Raw genomic sequence first — 19,397 nt, forward strand, 5'->3', positions numbered from 1 at the left:
TCCAGAGTGAAAGGGTTTCCCTCCCCCTCAGACAGCTGGTAATTATTAACAGCCATAATTTGTCTGTGACTTTATAAAAAGCCAAGAACACGAGTGTTTATATATTGTTTAGGGCTTTTTAAAGACTCACTTCTGGCTGTTACCATCCCATTAATCTATTTGCACTGGAGCTGATTCAAGATTCAATCTGTCACTCCATTGGCAACAGTACAATATAATCTTTTCTCACTTATGGATCTCCCCATTTGAACTGTGTATGTGTGTCTAGAATTGAAGCCTCTCAGCCTCATCTAAGCTTTCTTTTCTTCATTTTTCCCCATTTCCTTTCCTGATGACGATTGGGCAGATTTTTTGCACCTGAATGTCTGGATGCAATGCAAGAAAGAAAATCTAGTGGGAAGAAATACTTTAAAGGCCATAAGGAACTCAACCCAATGCCATGCCCATTTAAACCACTGAACAAGAAAATCAGGTGAGTTCCTATGTATGCAATCCTGGGCACGCAATTCTCCATCATATACTGTGTCCAGACAATTGAATGTGTTGACACTAGGACAGAAAAATTTTCCTCAAAAACTGCTAGATGGATATGGTTCTTGAGTGTATTTATACTCTGGGGCATCTCACCCAGGTGCAGTTATTCTTACTGCTTGAGTTTAAATAGTTAAGTTAATCAGAAAACCAACTTTGGGAGGTATTGCAGCTGTGTTGTCCTGTCCTCACTTGATGTTCATAGATGTGTACTTTGCAGCACACCTGACAGATTTTCTCACCCTTTCACTCAATTGCAGCTCCAAGCCAAATCAGCTAACTCACCACAGAAAAGAAGATTTTGTGGTGTTTATGATTCAGCAACATGAGGGGGTAGGCAACAACCTGCTTCTGGATCTCTGCCTGTACTGATTTTCCACGGGAGCAGTACAGGTTCCCTCATACCCTTGATTTCTAAATCACACTCAGTAAAAGGGGCTCACTGCTGTGTCTGCACACATGAACATGAGAGAGAAGGAAGGAGGCAAGTCCTATAGCACCAATGGCCAGTGAGCTAGGATAACAGACCACACTATCAGAGCCAACTCACATCTCAGGTATTTTAATCCTAGATTGTTCATAGTATAATAGCCCAAATTCACATGTGCAACTAGTGACATGACTCAAGAGAAATCAGACTAATTTAGAACTAGAGCTGGACCCTTTACAGCAATTTCTTACAGGGTGGGTAAGAGATTGAAGAACTTGTACAACTGTTCAAAACAGTGGTGAAAAATTAGCAAAATCCTTAGTCCTACAGATTGAGAGCATGGACTACATTTCTGCCACAGCAACACACAGAAAAAGAGGTAATGAGAGGGCAGACAGGAAGTGATAAAATCCAGAAAAGAAAAATGGAAGAATAAGGAGGAAGAGAGATGCAAAGAAGGACAGACAGAGAGAGAAAGCCTTGCAATCTTAAAATACATGGAAAGAGAAATGGGGAGGGAGAGCAAACTGGAGTGAAAGAGATGGATGGAATGATATGGAAAAATATGAGACACACAAATGGATAAATAGAAAGGCAGAAAGAGAGAAAAAGAGAGAGAATGAAATAGATGGAAGAGAAGAGACAGAAAGGCAGAGGTAAGAAACAAAGGGTGGGAAAGGAAAGAAACAAAAGACAGCAAAATAAGGGAGAGTAAGACACAAGAGAGACAACACATGGACACAAGAGGTGAGAGAGTGAGAATATGGAGGAAAGAACACAGGGAAAGGGAGAACGAGAAACAGAGACGAGAAGAGAGATCGAGGATAGAGAAAAATGAGAGGTCATGACAGGGAAGATTGTGCCCCAGAACTTGAGAAACAGGAGTCAGTGATAAAGAGATGAGAGAGACAGAAGGAAAGCAACAAAAGTGAGAAAAGAAAGATAGGAGTGAGGGATAGAATGAGAGAGACAGGGGAGAAAGAAGAGGACAGAGTAGGAGAGGAGTTAAAAATGTGATGAAGGAAAGAAAGGACAATGAGGAGAAATAATGAAAGGGCAGTGAGAGAGAGAGGGAAGAGAGAGAAAAAAAATAAGCGAGACAAGAAAAAGCATGTTTAAGGACAGTCAGACTACTAAAGCCTACTGAAGCTTTATATTTATGTTGTTGTTCTGTTACACAGAAAAGCCCTGATCTTGGAGACATCCATTCCTTGTATTATTATAGCGAATACCTACTCCATCACCAATGCTACTTGTTCTGCTCTCAGATTTTGATGCATTTACTATGGTATGCCTGAAAGTTACTAGATTTACAACATACTATTAGATGCCAATGAGGTATCAGGTTTTATTGAGTAAGTATTGTTAAGGAGCTGTATCAAAAAGTACACAAGTGATGTACCAGAAAGGAGTGAATTGTCAGATTATTGCCAGGGCTGTACAGTAACTTTGAACAAAATGCCTTCAGTGCAGTGTTAACCGATACAGTGGAGCCTGTTTATTATCATACCTCTATATTCCATCACATATAAATTGTTCCAGAACATGAGACCATTGCTGTCATATTATCACAATCATTGAACCAGACATTTTTGCTTTCAGTTGCTCAGTTAGCCACATTGATGTAATGCTCTCTATCGTCTGATCTTTTCACCCATTCTCTGACAGGCATATAGAAATTGCCTGCATTTCTCACCTGTTAAGCAATATTTTTGCCCCCTCAGTTCTGAAACTTACCTCCTTCCTGTACAGCTCTCTTTAGTTACTGATAATAAAGGGCTCCACTGTACCTACGCTCTGAAATAGTCTCCTGTGTGAGTGTTTTAGCATTAAAATGTCTCACCTGTGCCGTGTTCTGTGAATGAAGAACAGAGGAATCAGAGACAGCTGCAGATGATGCTCTACACACAGTCAATAATAATCCAGGGCTAGGAACTACCCCTTATTATTATCCACCCATTATCTGTAACCCCATCTGTTGCTGGCAATAACTGTACCTATGAATTATTAGTAATTTCATTACTAGTATTGATCCACTGTTCATAATAATACTTAGTCACAGTGCATTATTACTACAAACCCATTGTTAGTAACCACCTATTGCTGCTAATAAATTGTTAGTAACTCTTGTTATCCAATCATCCAATGTTACTAAAATTTTGAAGTAGCTTCAGCTATTAACAATTTGTTGGTAGCAACTGCCCATTGTTAGTAACTATCCAATGCTAATAACTATCTAGTAACTTTAATAATGACTAATTGTTAAGTATCCATTGCCAGTGATAATCCATTCTTAGTATTAACCCACACTTTTTAACAACTCTGTGTACAACTAATCTATTTTAGTTTCTTTGATTTCCAGTTATTTGGCATGTTCATTTTATTTTTCAGCTTTTTTTTTACAATGTATTTGTTTTTAGTAATTGAACAGCCAGGCATGTAATTAAATCCCTCATTGTTTTTAGGTAACAACATGTTTTGCACACAGGAATGTAATGTCTACCCAATTCTGGGTCACTTGATGAATTCCAACAGCATTTTATTAAGAACAGTCAGCCTGCCAGAAGGAGGACATGTGTCAATTGTATAAACTTCACCTGTAGCATCCATTCCCATTTTAGGGAATTCCCATGCCCCCACCCTCCATCCCTATCCTTTCCCACCACCACTGTAGCCACTGGACTATTGTGGCTTTCAAAACAAACATTTGGGTGAGCCACCAGCGCCAAGCTCCAACTTACTACATCTGCTCTCCAGATTCATTGAGAGGAATGAAAGTGAAGAAGTAAAGGGAAGCTGAGTCAGTGAAAATGGACGGGACAGCATAGATATGGAGAGCACAGCAAACTCATTAAACACTCCTGAGCAAAGTGTATTTTATTCACTCTGTGTGGGAGTTATAAAAACTCCACATCCACCACTTATAAAAACCAGACATAACCAAGTCACCATATCTTGTGCATGATCTAAGTAATCCTGGCAACTGATAGTGCAATGATCCATAATGCTAAATCCAGTAAAAACTGATAATTCACTCTCATGTAGTGATGTATAACTTGTGAGTGACTCAATGTTAGTTCCTGAATGTGTTAAGTACTGGGCAAAATGTAACGAATGAATTCACTCCTATCAGCTTTAAGGGTTTGTGTGTGACTTGGTGTCAGCTTCTGGACATACACAGTGCACACCAGCTAAAAAGAAACTATTCACTCCCGTCTGATACTGCATTGCTTAAGTGCATCTTAAAGTCCGCTCCTGCACAATACTCAGTAGGCTGGATAAGGTGTGTATGTGCTCAGGTAATTATATTGGAAAGCAGTACATGATATTTTCTTAATGAGGGAACAGTAGTGATTTGCATAGACCTCATAAATGCAGCAATTAAACATAGAAGAAAATGTCCAGCATGCAGGTGTGAGTATTCTCTATAAAAGGGGTTTATTCCTACTGTCACTGTCAGCTTCTACATGTGGAAACAAAAGGGGGCCCCAACTGAAATTGTAGGTATGATCTCCACTAGTGGCTCAGTGTATTAAACACCTCTTGCTTTAGTACTGAACAGGACAGACCTGAAATGTAACAGGTTCCAAACCACATTGTGCTGAGATGACCAATCTCAGCCAGGGCAGCAGTGACAGTGGTTAGTCCTCAATGTGCACAAGTTAGGGAGGGGAAAAGTCCACCCAGGTCCTCTCTCAATGGATATATGATGACTCCTTCTGGAAAATATCTCTATGTGGGAATCAGGTGTGGACAGAACAGCCTTAGCTGAGATGCTTCTTACAGTAAAATAGTCTGTAGATAGTCTCTGCCCACACTTGTACAAAACTTGACACTCAGATGAAGTATCAGAGAGCTAATAATACCATAAGATCAGCAAGAAGGCACAACCTGCTGCCAACATGGTCACGGGAAATCATATGCTGCTGATGACATCCCAATAGTCTCACAAATGTTGACACAATGTAACATCCCATGGCTGATATCCTTGCTATCCCATGATTTCCTGCAGACAGTAGCAGGATTCTACTGGAAATATCCTGCATGCTCACGTGACATATGCATTAGCCCACACACAGTTTACTGAGTAACAACTCTCAGAGCAACAACAGAATAAGGCATAACCACTGATACAGTTGGTTCCTAATGTTGTATACTATCACTCAGAAATATTTCAGAAAACAAGAACATTGTGAACAAAGAATTTGAAGGTACAGTGACAGCTGTGACCTAAGATCATGTGGTATTCCAGAAATCACTAAAATAATAACCAGGCACAGAGTGCTGTCATTTAAATTACATAGACCATACATCTGTAAGTAAGAAATAGTCTTACCCGAACAATGATTCTTTCAGAGATCTGAGCAGCCACGAGGTGATTCTGATTCTGGGCCTGAACTTGAAGGGCTACCACCAGCATGAAGTACCTGTGAGGGGTGGGGAGGGAAACAAAAAGAGGGAGAGATGAATGAGAAAAGGAGTGGGAGGAGAGAGTCAGAGACAGATTCAGAAAAGGGATCATGAGATAAGAGAGAAAAGGGAGAGAATGGAAGAGAGAAAGGTGGAAATAGATCAGATGTGGAAATGAGGGTTAGAGATGCATGGAGTGAGACAAAGGAAGAGGGAGAGAGAAAGCAATAGGGAATGAATGAGTGAGAAAAAGGGTGAGAGGATTGACAGTACAAGAGAATATAAATAAACAATATCTGTATAAATAACATTTATTGATATATATATATCTGTATGTGGTTGGTGGGTGGCGTGATTAGGTCAACTGTCCAATATTCTTAGCAAGAGACCTCAGTCTTTCTGATAATGTGACCATATTTACATTGGATTGTTGAGCTGTAAGCACTGAACAGGGATCACAGATTGTGGAGTTTGGAGGAGTGGGGATGCAGGGGAAAGAATTTGGTGGGTGGCAGTGGAAGTGGTGAAATTTGGCTCCTTTATGGAGCCAAGCTGCAGGGCCCCGAGTGGGGTGTGAGAGGACCCACAAAGGGACTGGCCGTGGGTTAGAATTCATCTTTCTTTTATCCTCACCAAGATTACTTTGAAAATGTAACTGTACTGTTTCTATTGCAGATAACCTACATCTAATAGCACTGGGTGGAGGATGTGTAGCACACATTCCGCCCATTGATACTTGAAATTCCTGGTAGCGCTTTCATATCCTTAGGAGATCCCAGGAGATCCCAAAGCGCTTAAAAGCAGCACTGAAGATACGCCAGCATTCATGAACCGAAAGCCCAGCACAAATCATCACCTTCAGGTTCCTCAGTAGCAGCTGAAGATTACACCAGGGTCCTGTCAATTTGTCACAGGATCCCATTCCACCAGCCAATGTGAGATCCATGTGTAGGTCTGCTTTGAAAGCATATGGTTTAGGAGGAGGTCACCAACATTGGGGACACGATTTTCAAAATGTTCATCACTCCAATTCCATGCTTCAAAAATCAGTTCCATGAACCAAGGGATGTCTGCCATTTAAATCTTAGTTTTCATGGAACATGGTTCACGTCTGAGAATCCTGAGGAAATGCAATTTAGACAGATTTACTTCGCGCCTAACTTTACTAATCCTGCACCTCTATCCCATGAAGCTCTAAAGTATTTATCTTAATTCCTCTTTACTCATTTCTGTTACTTTTCTCTCTTCTGATGTTGACTCTTGCTGGGGTATGGGCTCATGACTGCTGGCTGCAATCCTGACACCTCTTCTAGTGCTTTGGGATCTCAAGAGGATGTGAAAGTTCTACATAAGTGCAAGTTATTCCATTCTACATCTGCAAACCCACCCAGGGAATGTTGGCTTAGTATTTACACATGCAAGATATCACTGGCACAGGAACGTAACTGACGTTTCGTCTCCATGGAACAGGGATGCATTGACTTTCTTCCTGGTTTACAGTCATATAAACCAGGGCACATCAGTAGAAATGGGAATCCAAGCAGCCTTTGCAGAATACAATGACACCCATTATAGTATTCACCTCTGGTCTGGATTGGGTTTGCCTTTCTTCCTCATGTTGTTAGCTGTTGTTTCACTGAAATGTAACCTTCCAACAGTGACCTTTGTGACCTGATCAGAAGGGATGTTAATCCTGTGAAACCAAAAACATCCATCAACATCTTATATCTCTCAATATCCCTTAGTAAGTGATTATACCATCACCGTCTCTCCAGATCCCTTAGAATTTCACAAAATCCGCCACCATCTCTCGTTATCCCACAATATCCCTATTTTTCCCACATCATCAATAGTTCTCAAAATCCCTAAATATTCATCAGCATTTCTAAGCATCACTCATTCATATGCACCTCTTATCATTCCTGCCTAATCTTCAAGTTCACTGATAACTTAGACATTCTTCAATAGCCATGAAAGTTTATTGTTTACTTTTGATCTTTACCTTTCTGTACATTGCCCAATTTCTCATTTGAAAGCAAGGAAACAGTCCATAATGTGCAATATAAAAGGATAGTATCATTGCTGAATGAACTTAGTGAAGTTATCAACTTTCCATATTGTGTGTGTTCTTTGTAGCTACTGGAGACAACACAAGATATTACCTGTCACTCCCAACAACAATGTAACTGTTTTGAGTTGACTGAGGGGTTTAAGGTCCATTCAACTCCTCATTCTGCGAGGGTAAAGTGAGGGAGACTGCAGCCAGTGCTGGTCTATGCATAGCAAATAGCTGGTAAAAGAAGGTTTTAAGGACTAGGCTCTTGGTAGCTTAGTACCATCTGAAAGAAAGACTTGCATCTCTTAATTCATATCCCTTAAATACCACAAAGCTCTTGGATTCCTTTGAAGAACAGTGACGATTGTACATGGGCAAAAATATCAACCATTTTGGGCACAGTAATATCCCATATCAATAGCAAGGTTAGTTTCAAGTTAACCTCCCTCTTAGTTGTAATTTTGAGGGAAAAATCTCGGCCAAAAAACCAGGAGAATTCACTACTCTTGCTCAAAGAGAACCATTTGATCATAACACCTTTAAACTTCAGTTTCACCAACGTTGCAATCAAAAAAGCTGGTCAATAGAGCAGTACTTTAGTATCACAGCATTGGTCTGAATTTCATCCTCCAGGTAGGTAGCAGGAGTTAGGAAATTCCCAACTCTACCCGCCTGCCTGGGGAGAAAATGCCCACAAGAATGGGATTTTCATTGTGGGGGTGTGGGTGTGGGCTGGAGCCAGGCCAGCTGACCTGGAAAAAAGTTCAGAGGCAGGCACAGGGGCTGCTGGGTGCAGAGGCAGGCTGTTTAAAAGGCCCGCCTCGCTGCTGTGGGACTTGGTCCGAGTTAAAATAAAAGCAGAAAGGCCCTCCAGCCCTCAACCCCAACAACTCCACATACCCCAACCATATCACCTCTTGTGTCCACCCACTGTCTATAGCCCCTCATACCCCCATGCCAGACTGTGTCCCTCCACCCACCCTTACAGTCCCTCATGTCTCCCTGGCCCCTCATGCTCCCATGCCAAGCTGTGGCACTTCCATGCCCACTGACCAAGGTTAAGAGGTTTCAAGTGCTTGCAGTTTCAGCTTTTGAAACTTTACATAGTCTGGATGATTGACACTTTTATCTCGCAGTAGTAAAATATTTTCTTTAAACATAGTTGAAAGTTATGAATGAATGACTTTTTTAAAGCTTTTTTAAAATACATCCTATTGTCACTATAGAGTTCTTGGTTCTATACAATTTATCATGGGTCAATGGACATGGAAGTGCCTTAGCTTGGCATAGGGGGCATGAGGGGCTATAGGGGTGGGTGGAGGGGCACCTCTTGACACCTCTGAGGTGCTGTGATCTACAATTCATTGAAAACCTGGCCCAAATCCAAGAAATTTGCAGAGGACTAGGGCATGCCTATTCCCACACTGGACCGTGCCAGGCACGGTGTGGGCTTTTGACCCAAACCAGCCCGCACCCTTAAAAGGCACTCCTGAAAATTGGAAATCCAAGGAATGGGGTTGGGAATCCCGGAAATGGGATCATTTTTTAAAGGGCTCCTGAGTCATTCCGACCCGATGAAAATCCAGACCGTAGTGTCTGCTTGCAAGTCCTCGAACTGGGCTTGAACCCACAACCTTCTGACAACTGTTGACTGAGCTAAACTGGTATCTTTATGGGCAAATAAAAGTGACTCTCCATCGATAGGAAGAGTTGTTCCAATTCCTGAAATGCACAATGAATGTGGCTTGTACTTACGTGACTGGATTGAATGGCCGTTTGCTACGATCTGACTGTGACTGTTCAATGTTGATACTCTGGTTCATTGCCTCCAACTACCAAAGAACAGTATTAAACAATCAGCAAAGAAATATACATTCTTGCTCTTTTTCAAGCTTACTGATCTGCAAAAGAACTCATTTCCAACTAAACTAATTTAATCCACAGGGATAATGTGAGAAAGGGCCTTGAAATAGTTCGAAGGCGACTGTCTCCTGTCACTTCAAGGGGCAACAATTCCAATCTGATGAGTAACTTCAAAGTGAATTTGCATCTTTATTTTATTTTAAATTTCCAATCCTGCAACCTTCATGAGAAATAATTAAAGTAGCTTACAATGGGCATTAAGTGGAACAGCATACTGCCCTTATCACCAAGGGACATGAGTTTAAAACTATTCCAAACTAATGATAGTTAGGTTTCAGTGTCGGCTACATGGATTTACAACCAACTCGACAATGAATTCACAATCTCACTAATTCTCCCATCCAGCTCCTTAAACATTAATTCTGTCCACCATAGTGGCTGGACTATAATTAAGGTGCACTGCAGCAACTCTTCAAGGCTTCATCAAAAACACCAATCAAACTTGCCACCTTTACCACTCAGAAGGACATGCATGGTAAAACCATCACTTCAAAGCTGCCTCCAAGTCATACCACAACCTGACTTGGAAATATATCACCATTCCTTCGTCATCATTGGGCCAAACTCCAGGATCTGCCTCCTCATCAGCACTGTGGAAGTAACTTCACCACACGGACTGCATGCATTCAAGAAAGCAGTTCACAACTACCTTCTCAGAGACAACTAGGGATGGGTTAATAAATGTTAGTCTTGCCAATGAAGCCCACACGATGGGAATTAATTAAAATAAAAAGAGGCCACAGGATGGCTGTGTGGGGAGCAGTAAGATGTCACACTGATGGAGCAGCATGCTCTTTCAAGAGCAAAATGAACCAAGCATGCAGTGGACGAAGCAATTGTACCATCTGCCCAAAGGCAGTAACCAAAATCATTTTCATAATCGGGCTTTACTTGAATTTACTTGGCAAGCTATTGATACTCAAAGACCGCTAACATGCAGTTTGTTGATCATGGGAGATTGTGGGGCTGGAAATTTGGACCAGTTTCCCACATGTTGTCCCTGGCTAAGGTCACAACAACTTTCTGGACAGGCAGTCATTCACAAAAATCCATTTTGTCTTCAGACTGACTTCTTTGGTAAGATTGGTAAATGGAGGAAACTGCACTCAAGGGCCAAATATATCCATAGCAAAGCTCTCTTTCTCCCACACCTCCCCCACTAACAAGTATAAGAACATAAGAAATAGGAACAGGAGAAAACCATACAGCCCATTGAGCCTGCTCTGCTATTCAATATGATCACATCTGATCTTGGGCTTCAACTCCACTTTCCCACTCGCTCCCCTGAATTCTTGATTTCCCAAGAGACCAAAAATATGTCTATCTCAGTCTTAAGTATATTCAATGGCAGCGCATCCACAACTCTCTTTGGTAGAGAATTCCAAAGCTTCACAATCCTTTGAGTGAAGAAATTTCTCATCTTAAGCATCACCCACCTTTACACCATGCAACTTCAGGAAGAAACAATCAATTGGTTTGAGGCCCTCAGGGGTTTTCACATATTTGGGGTCACCCATCATGCCAACATAAACAGTGACCTGGAAGTGGTTCTTCTTCTGGCAAACAAAAGCATCATCAGGTACAGAGAAGTTAAAGCCTTTGTCAGCATCTACTCTGTAGCTAGGATTGGGTCTGTAAAAGAAACAAAGAAATTCAGAACAGATACTAACACCATTAATATATAACTATAGGCATTGGCTCACAATGAGTTATATTTACATATTGCCTTTAATGTTGAGAATGTCACATGGGGCTAGATTTAACAGAAAGCCAAGGTTGCTGGTCTCCTAGCAGAAAAGTTGGGGGAAGGTTGGCCCCTACTGTGGTGACTCAGCCTGCAGGCATTTAACTCAGAGGGGTGTTAATTGATTTATGATAAGACTTCTACCCTCTGATCTGTGGAGGAAGTCAGCCAGCCAATCAATCAATCAGCAACTTTACAGTCCCAGAGGCACCACCAGGAGCAGTGGCCACCACTGTGATTACAACAGTCTCCATTGCCAAGAAGCCCGAGCCGGAGTGAAAGGTAATAACCAGGGGAAGGCTATTACTGAGGCCAGGAAATGGGGGGAGAGGTGTTGGGCGCTAGGGTAGACACACACCAGGGAAGGAGGGGAAGCTGAGGAGGGGGAAATGGCCTGGGGGTAGGGCCCTTGGATGGGACCAAAGGGCCCATTAAGGAGATGCACCTGCTTGCCCACCATCTGTCCATGCAGTGACAGTGCTGGGCTGGAGACTTGAGAGGCTCAATTGGCCCACAGGCTGATGAGCCTCCTACTGATTCCCCCGCACTTGTTAAAATTGTAATGGGGTAAGGATAGGCGAGTAGGCAGCAGGCATGGTACCCATGGCATTTTACGGGCCTGCCCACCTTCAAATCCGCCACTGGGAGCCATAAAATGCAGCCATGGTTTTTTATAGGCATAAGGACTAAAGCTATGTCACTTTTTCTGAAAATATCTAGATGAACATCAGCGCAACCCAGGGATATTAACAAAAAGCCCTTGCTCCATACACCAGCTACTAAAATATATCACCTGTTGACATATGATTCTCCTTTTTTATGAATGGCAGACTAGATGAACACTCTTATTAATTTGAGAGATAGGCATGAATCAACATATAGTTTTTGATTGCAATCGAAATGAAATTGGCTGGTTTCTATAGCAGGGAGATCTGCAAAACCATTTTTGGTTTTACAATGTGCAGTGGTATTGTCACTGGACTGATATTCCAGGGAACTAGGGTAATGCTCTGGGGACACAGATTCCAATCCCACCACGGCAGTTGGTGGAATTTGAATTCAATAAAAATCTGGAATTAAATGTCTAATGATGACCATGAAACCATTGTCATAAAAGCCCATCTGGTTCACTAATGTCCTCTGGCCTACATGTGATTTCAGATCTGCAGTAGTGTGGTTGACTCTTAAACGCCCTCTGAAATGGCCTAGCAAGCCACTCGGTTGTATCAAACCGCTATGAAACCGGGCCAACCACCCGGCACTAACCTGGGCACTGGAAATGACAACGCAAACCCAGCCCTGTTGAGCCTGTAAAGACTTCATTACTAACATCTGGGGGCTTGTGCCAAAATTGGGAGAGCTGTCTCCCAGGTTCGTCAAGCGACTTCCTGGCATAGTCATACTCACAGAATCATACCTTACCAATGATGTCCCAGACACCACCATCAACGCCCCTAAGTATGTCTTGTCCCACTGGCAAGACAGACCCAGCAGAGGTGGCAGCATGGTGGTATACAGTCAGAAGGAAGTTGCCCTGGGAATCCTCAACATCGACTCCGGTCCCCATGAAGCCTCATGGCATCAGGTCAAACTTGGGCAAGGAAACCTCCTGTTGATTATCACGTACTGCCCACTCCACCACCCCTCCCACCACAGCTGATAAACCAGTACTCCTCCATGTTGAACACCATATGCAGGAATGATTGAGGGTGGCAAGAGTGCAGAATGTACTGGGGATGGGGGACCTCAATGTCCATCAACTGGATAAAAACAAAAAACTGCAGATGCTGGAAATCCAAAACAAAAACAGTTCTGTCGAAGGGTCATGAGGACTCGAAACGTCAACTCTTTTCTTCTCCGCCGATGCTGCCAGACCTGCTGAGTTTGTCCAGGTAATTCTGTTTTTGTCCATCAATTGGAGTTGCTTGGTAGTGCCATGATAGACCAAACTGGCTGAGTCCTAAAGGACATAGCTGCTAGATGGGGTCTGCGGCTGTGAGGGAACCAACAAGAGAGAAAAACATTCTTGACCTCATCCTCACCAACCTGCCTGCCACAGATGCATCTGAGCATGACAGTATCGGTAGGAGTGACCGCCTTACAGTTGTTGTGGTGATGAAGTCTTGCCTTCACATTGAGGATACCCTCCATCGTGTTTTGTGGCGCTATCATCATGCTAAATGGGATAGATTTCGAACAGATCTAGCAACACAAGGCTGGGCATCCATGAGGCACTGTGGGCCATCAGCAGAAGCAGAATTATACTCAACCATAACCTGTAATCACATGGCCCAGCATATCCCCCACTCTACCATTACCATCAAGCTAGGGGATTAACCCTGGTTCAATGAAGAGCGCAGAAGGGCATGCCAGGGGAAAACCAGGTATACCTAAAAATGAGGTGTCAACCTGATGAAGCTACAACACAGGACTACTTGCATGCAAATAACATAAGCAGCAAGTGATAGACAGAGCTAAGCAATTCCACAACCAACAGATCAGATCTAAGGTCTGCAGTCCTGCTACATCCAATCGTGAATGGTAGTGGACAAGTAAACAACTCACTGGAGGAGGGGGCTGCACAAATATCCCCATCCTTGATGATGGAGGAGTCCAGCACATCAGTGTAGAAGATAAGGCTGAAGCATTCACAAAGTTCTTCAGCCAGAAATGCCGAGTGGATGATCCATCTCGCCTTCCTCCAGAGGTCCCTAGCTTCACAGATGCCAGTCTTCAGCCAATTCTATACACTCCATGTGATATCAAGAAATGGCTGAAGCCACTGGATACTGCAAAGGCGATGGGCCCTGACAATATTCTGGCAATAGTACTGAAGACTTGTGCTCCAGAACTTGCCTCACCACTAGCCAAGCTGTTCCAGTACAGCTACAACACTGGCATCTACCCAGCTATGTGGAAAATTACCCAGGTATGTCCTGTACACAAGAAGCAGGACAAATCCGAACCTGGCCAATTACCGCCCCATCAGTCTACTCTTGATCATTGGTAGAGTGATGGAAGGGGTCATCAACAGTGCTATCAAGCTTGGCAATAACATGCTCACTGATATCCAGTTTGGGCTCCGCCAGGGCCACTCAATTCCTGACCTCATTACAGCCTTGGTTCAAACATGGACAAAAGAGCTGAACTCCAGAGTTGAGGTGAGAGTGACTGCCCTTCACATCAAGGCAGCCTTTGACCGAGTGTGGCATCAAGGAACCCTAGTAAAACAGAAGTCATTGGGAATCAGGTGGAAAACTCTGCACTGGTTGGAGTCATACCTAGCACAAAGGAAGATGGTTGTGGTTGTTGGAGGTCAGTCATCTCAGCTCCAGGACATCACCGCAGGAGTTGTTCGGGGTAGTGTCCTAGACCCAACCATCTTCAGCTGCTTCATCAATGACCTTGCTTCCATCATAAGTTCAGAAGTGGGGATGTTCACTGATGATTGCACGATGTTCAGCACCATTCTCCTCAGATACTGAAGCAGTCCATATCCAAATGCAGAAAGACCTGGAAACATTCAGGCTTGGGCTGACAAGTGGCAAGTAAAACTCATAACAAAAACAGAATTACCTGGAAAAACTCAGCAGGTCTGGCAGCATCGGCGGAGAAGAAAAGAGTTGACGTTTCGAGTCCTCATGACCCTTCGACCGAACTCATGCCACACAAGTGCCAGGCAATGACCATCTCCAACAAAAGAGAATCTAACCATCACCTCTTGACATTCAATGGGGTTACCATCGCTGAATTTCCTACTACCAATATTCCAGGGGTTACCATTGACCAGAAGCTGAACTGGACTAGCCACAGAAATACTGTGGCTCCAAGAGCAGGTCAGAGGCTAGGAATCCTGTGGTGAGTAACCCACCTGCTGACTCCCCAAAGCCTGTCCATCATCTACAAGGCACATGTCAGGAGTGTGACAGAATACTCTCCACTTGCCTGGATGAGTGTAGCTCCAACACACTCAAGAAGTTGACACTTCTAAAACAAAGCAGGCCACTCCATTGGCACCACATCAACAAACATTCACTCCCTCCACCACATTCACTTCCTCCACCACTGACACACAGTAGCAACATCTACTGTGTACCATCTACAAGATACACTGCAAAAAGTCACCAAAGCTCCGTAGGCAGCACCTTCCAAACCCACAACGACTGCAATCTAGAAGGACAAGAGCAGCAGATACATGGGAACACCACCACCTGGAAGTTCCCCTCCAAGGCAATCACCATCCTGACTCGGAAATATATCGTTGTTCCTTCACTGTCGCTGGGTCAAAATCCTGGAACTCCCTTCCTAACAGCACTGTGGGTGTACCTATGTCACATGGACTGCAGTGGTTCAAGAGGCAGTTCAGCACCACCTTCTCTAGAGCAATTAGGGATGGGCAATAATTGCTGGCCCAGCCAGCAACGCTCACATCCCGTAAATGAATAAAAATATCCCGGGTAGCAATTACCTTACTGCATGAAAAGAGAAATAAATAAAATACTAAAAAATCACTCCAACTTTCTATTATAATCATTCTTGTTTCTATATTATCAAAACGTATATTTAACGTTTCTCTAATTTTGTCATGAAGATGTGTTTTATGCCAAATAATGATTATTAATCCACTGGTTGGGAGCTTGAATTGAACTATTAAAGACAGACTTTTTAAAAATACACAGCCTAATGTGATTTGAACTTACAGCCCAGGATGGCTAACCCCAATATGCATTACTATAACTTTCCACATTTCAGTTCATTGTAGTGGAGCCAGTCTATCTGTAATATCCATCAACGCCAACGGCTTCAGGGAAGTGTGAAGGACTTACATCTCCTATCTCATTAGCAAGGCATCTATGGCAATCATCTGAGGTATTCAGCAGTTGGAGATGGGCCATTTAGACTGATTGTTTGGACAATGGAACCCCAGCTAAGTTAGCTTCCAGATATAAGATAATCAAGTCACCTTTGGTATAATGGACAATGTCTCTTTCTTTTGAATTCCCCTGGCAGTTGGAGAAGGAAGGTCAGATGTCAAGCCAACACTTTGTATTTTTCAAGCAAACATTTTCTCAGCAAAACTGAGGACAAGTAGCTTAGGGAGAAGATCTAAGTGGAGTCCCTCCTGCCTCCCTTTTTCCCTCTATATACCTGGTAAACTTTGAGCCCTGTTTGTAACTGTGATCATCCAGGGACAGACATCCTGTTGTAGACAGAGATTTCTTAAAAAATCCAAACTAGAACTACCATCTCCCAAAGAACAACCAACTCAGTCACCTATATCTTTAAATTGGAAGCATTGAGACCATCAAATTCAGCTTGAAGACAGCCAAGTCACCAAACTACAGGCTGTATACTCTTTTACTTATTTTTAAATTGACTCTAATTTGGCCAACCAATCCTTCAAAGCTGGGAAATCTGAATTTGTGTCTGTGTGAACTTCAAGTGTGTGTGCATGCAAAAATTGTTGCAGATTTTATTATTTTACTTTGATTGGTTTACGTATAATAAAGCTAACCTCTAATAAGTATCTTATAGGCTTGGGCAAGGCTAACCAGGCAACTCAAGCTCGCTGCTGGAGAGCAGGTGAAATCAGCAAATTACGTAACTGGCCTAATCTGGCTCTGTAATTGTCAGATTCATCTGAATCTCAGTAGTATAAGTTAGAGAGTTTAAATGCAAAGTCACAGAGTGTTACTGGGACACAGTAGAATTGCTGTGAGTTCGGTGAGGAGGGAGTTCAGTGAGGAGGGGAGGAAGTGGCTCTTTTTTTAATTGTTTCTCTATCTTTCTCAGCATGCAGGAGACCAGGGGTTGAAAAACTGCACAAGAGGGCTGAGCTTTGAAAACATTCAAGAGTGACATCACAGGGGAAACATAAGTTCATTGGTTGGTGAGAAACTGCTGTTTAAGGAGGGTCTTCATGTAGCTGAGAATTAGAAAGACACATTCTTTTTAAAAGAAGGGGCTATTTAGATTTCAGTAAGATACACAAGCAATAGCAAAGTTAAGTTGAGGCCAGGTAAATTAAAGTAGTATAAGTAAACCAAAGTAAAATTAAGTTAACATAAGGGAAGTAAATTGAAGCCATGGCAGGACACCTCGGTCATGTGGAATGTGTATCCTGTAATATGTGGGACGTCCTGGACACTACCACTGTCCTAGACGACTACATGTGCAGGAAGCGCCACCAGCTACAGAACCCTGAGCTCCCAGTTTCAGAGTTTGAGCAATGGCTGGAGTCACTGTGGCACATCTTTGATCCTGAGAGCTACGTGGATAACATATTCAGAGAGGTGGCCACAATGCAGCTTAGGAGTCTGAAGGCAGAAAGGGAATCGGTGACAGCTATGCAGCCCAAGAGAACTAGGCAAGTAGTGCAGGAGTCCCCAGGGGTCCTGCTCGCCAATTGGTTTTCCGTTTTGAATACTGGCGAGGGCGTTAGTTCCTCAGAGGAGTGCAGTCAGAGTCAGGTTTGTGGCACCACAGGTGACTTTGCTGTACAGGAGGGGAGGAAGAAGTGGGGAAGAGCAGTAGTGATAGGGGATTCATTAGTTAGGGGAACAGACAGGCATTTCTGTGGCCGTTGAGGTGACTCCAAGGTGATATGTTGCCTTCTTGGTGCCAGGGTCAAAGATGTCACAGAGTGGCTGCAGGACATTCTTCTGGTGGAGGGTGACCAACCAGAGGTTGTGGTCCATGTTGGTATCAATAACTTAGGTAGGATGAGGTTCTGAAAACAGACTTTAGGGAGCTAAGAAGGAGATTGAAAAGCAGGACCTTTTAAAGCAGTAATCTCAGGATTACTTCCAGTCCCACGTGCAAGTAATTATAGAAATAGGAGAACAGAGTTATTGAACACGAGGCTGGAAAGCTGGTGAAGGAGGGAGGGCATCAGGTTTCTGAGGCATTGGGACCGGCTCAATGGAAGGTGGGACCTGTATAAACTGGATGATTTACACCTGAACAGGACTGGGACAAATATCCTCGCAGGGAGGTTTGCTGGTGCTGTTGTGGGGGTTTATACTAGTTTGGCAGGGGGATGGGATCCTGAGGGCAAATTCAGAGTAGGGAATGGGAGAAGGAGAATTAGTGAGTGACTCTGAAAGACAAGCAGCACAGGTTAAAAGTGTACAGCACAGGAATTTGGCAGTGTTAAAAGGTGTACATGTGAATGCAAGGAGTATAGCAAATAAAGCCGAAGAGCTGAGGGCATAGATAGATACATGGCAGTGTGACATCATCACTATAATGGAAACTTGACTTAAAGAGGGGTAAAAATGGCAGCTCAACATCCCTGGATGTAGACTTTTTAGGCAGGTGGAGAGAGGGCTAAGAAAGGTTGGGGTGTAGCATTATTAGTTAAAGAAATAATTACAACTGTGAGGAGTTATTAAATGAAGCATCAAATGAGGCCATATGGTTGAGCTCAGGAATAAAAAAAAAGACAGCCACATGGCTAGGAGTGTACTATAGATCCCTAAATAATGGAAAAGAGTTAGAAAAGCAAATATCTAGGTAAATTTCTGAGTGCAAAAATAATTGGGCAGTAATAGTTGGGAGATGTCAACTACCCTAATATCAATTCGGATACAAACAGTGTGAATGGCCCAGAGGGCACAAAATTCTTGAACTGCAACAAGTACTTTTTTAGCCAGCACATAACAAACTCAATGAGATGGAGCACAATTCTAGATTTAATCTTAGGAAATGAAGCTGGGCAAGCGGATGAAGTAACAGTGGGTGACTTTTTTGGAGACTAGTGACCATAATAGTTAGATTTGGCATCATTATGGAAAAAGACAAAGATAAAAAAGGAGTAAAAGTTCTAAATTGGGGAAAGATAATTTTTACAAAGCTGAGAGGTGAACTGGCAAAAAGTGGACCGGATACAGCTACTAGAAGGAAAACAGTGTCAAATCAGTGGGATGCATCCAAAAGTGAGATTCTCTGTGCCCAGTGTAGACATGTACCCAATAAAGAAAAAGGGCAGTACAGCCAAATCTACAGCCCTGTGGTTGTCCAGAAGCATACAGGGTAAGATAAAGCAGAAAATGAGAGCTTATGACAGTCACAAAAAGCTTAATACTGTGCAAAGCCTAGGGGAGTATAAAAAGTACAGGGGTGAAGTAAAAATGGAAACTAGGAAAGCAAAGAGAGGATATGAAAAAATATTGGCAGGTAAAATCAAAGAAAACCCAAAGATGTTTTCCCAGTACATTAAGAGTAAGAGAATAACTAAGGAAAGGGTTGGGCCTATCGGAGATGTACATGGTAACTTGTGTGGATGCTGAAGATGTGGGCAG

At 42.9% G+C, this 19,397-nt stretch overlaps 1 protein-coding gene across 1 annotated transcript in view; it reads right to left on the reverse strand.

Moving 5' to 3' along the window:
* Window positions 1-19,397, reverse strand: part of myrf (myelin regulatory factor) — a 251,560-nt gene that overhangs the window by 24,148 nt on the left and 208,015 nt on the right. The window contains exons 9-12 of the mRNA XM_041196647.1: window positions 10,787-10,982; window positions 9,183-9,259; window positions 6,954-7,064; window positions 5,298-5,388 (exon numbers count right to left, since the gene is read on the reverse strand). Coding sequence (XP_041052581.1) covers window positions 5,298-5,388; window positions 6,954-7,064; window positions 9,183-9,259; window positions 10,787-10,982 — 475 coding nt within the window. The remainder of the gene's footprint in view (window positions 1-5,297; window positions 5,389-6,953; window positions 7,065-9,182; window positions 9,260-10,786; window positions 10,983-19,397) is intronic.

The sequence above is a fragment of the Carcharodon carcharias genome, chromosome 10, assembly GCF_017639515.1.
Source record: "Carcharodon carcharias isolate sCarCar2 chromosome 10, sCarCar2.pri, whole genome shotgun sequence".
Taxonomy (NCBI): Eukaryota; Metazoa; Chordata; class Chondrichthyes; order Lamniformes; family Lamnidae; genus Carcharodon; species Carcharodon carcharias.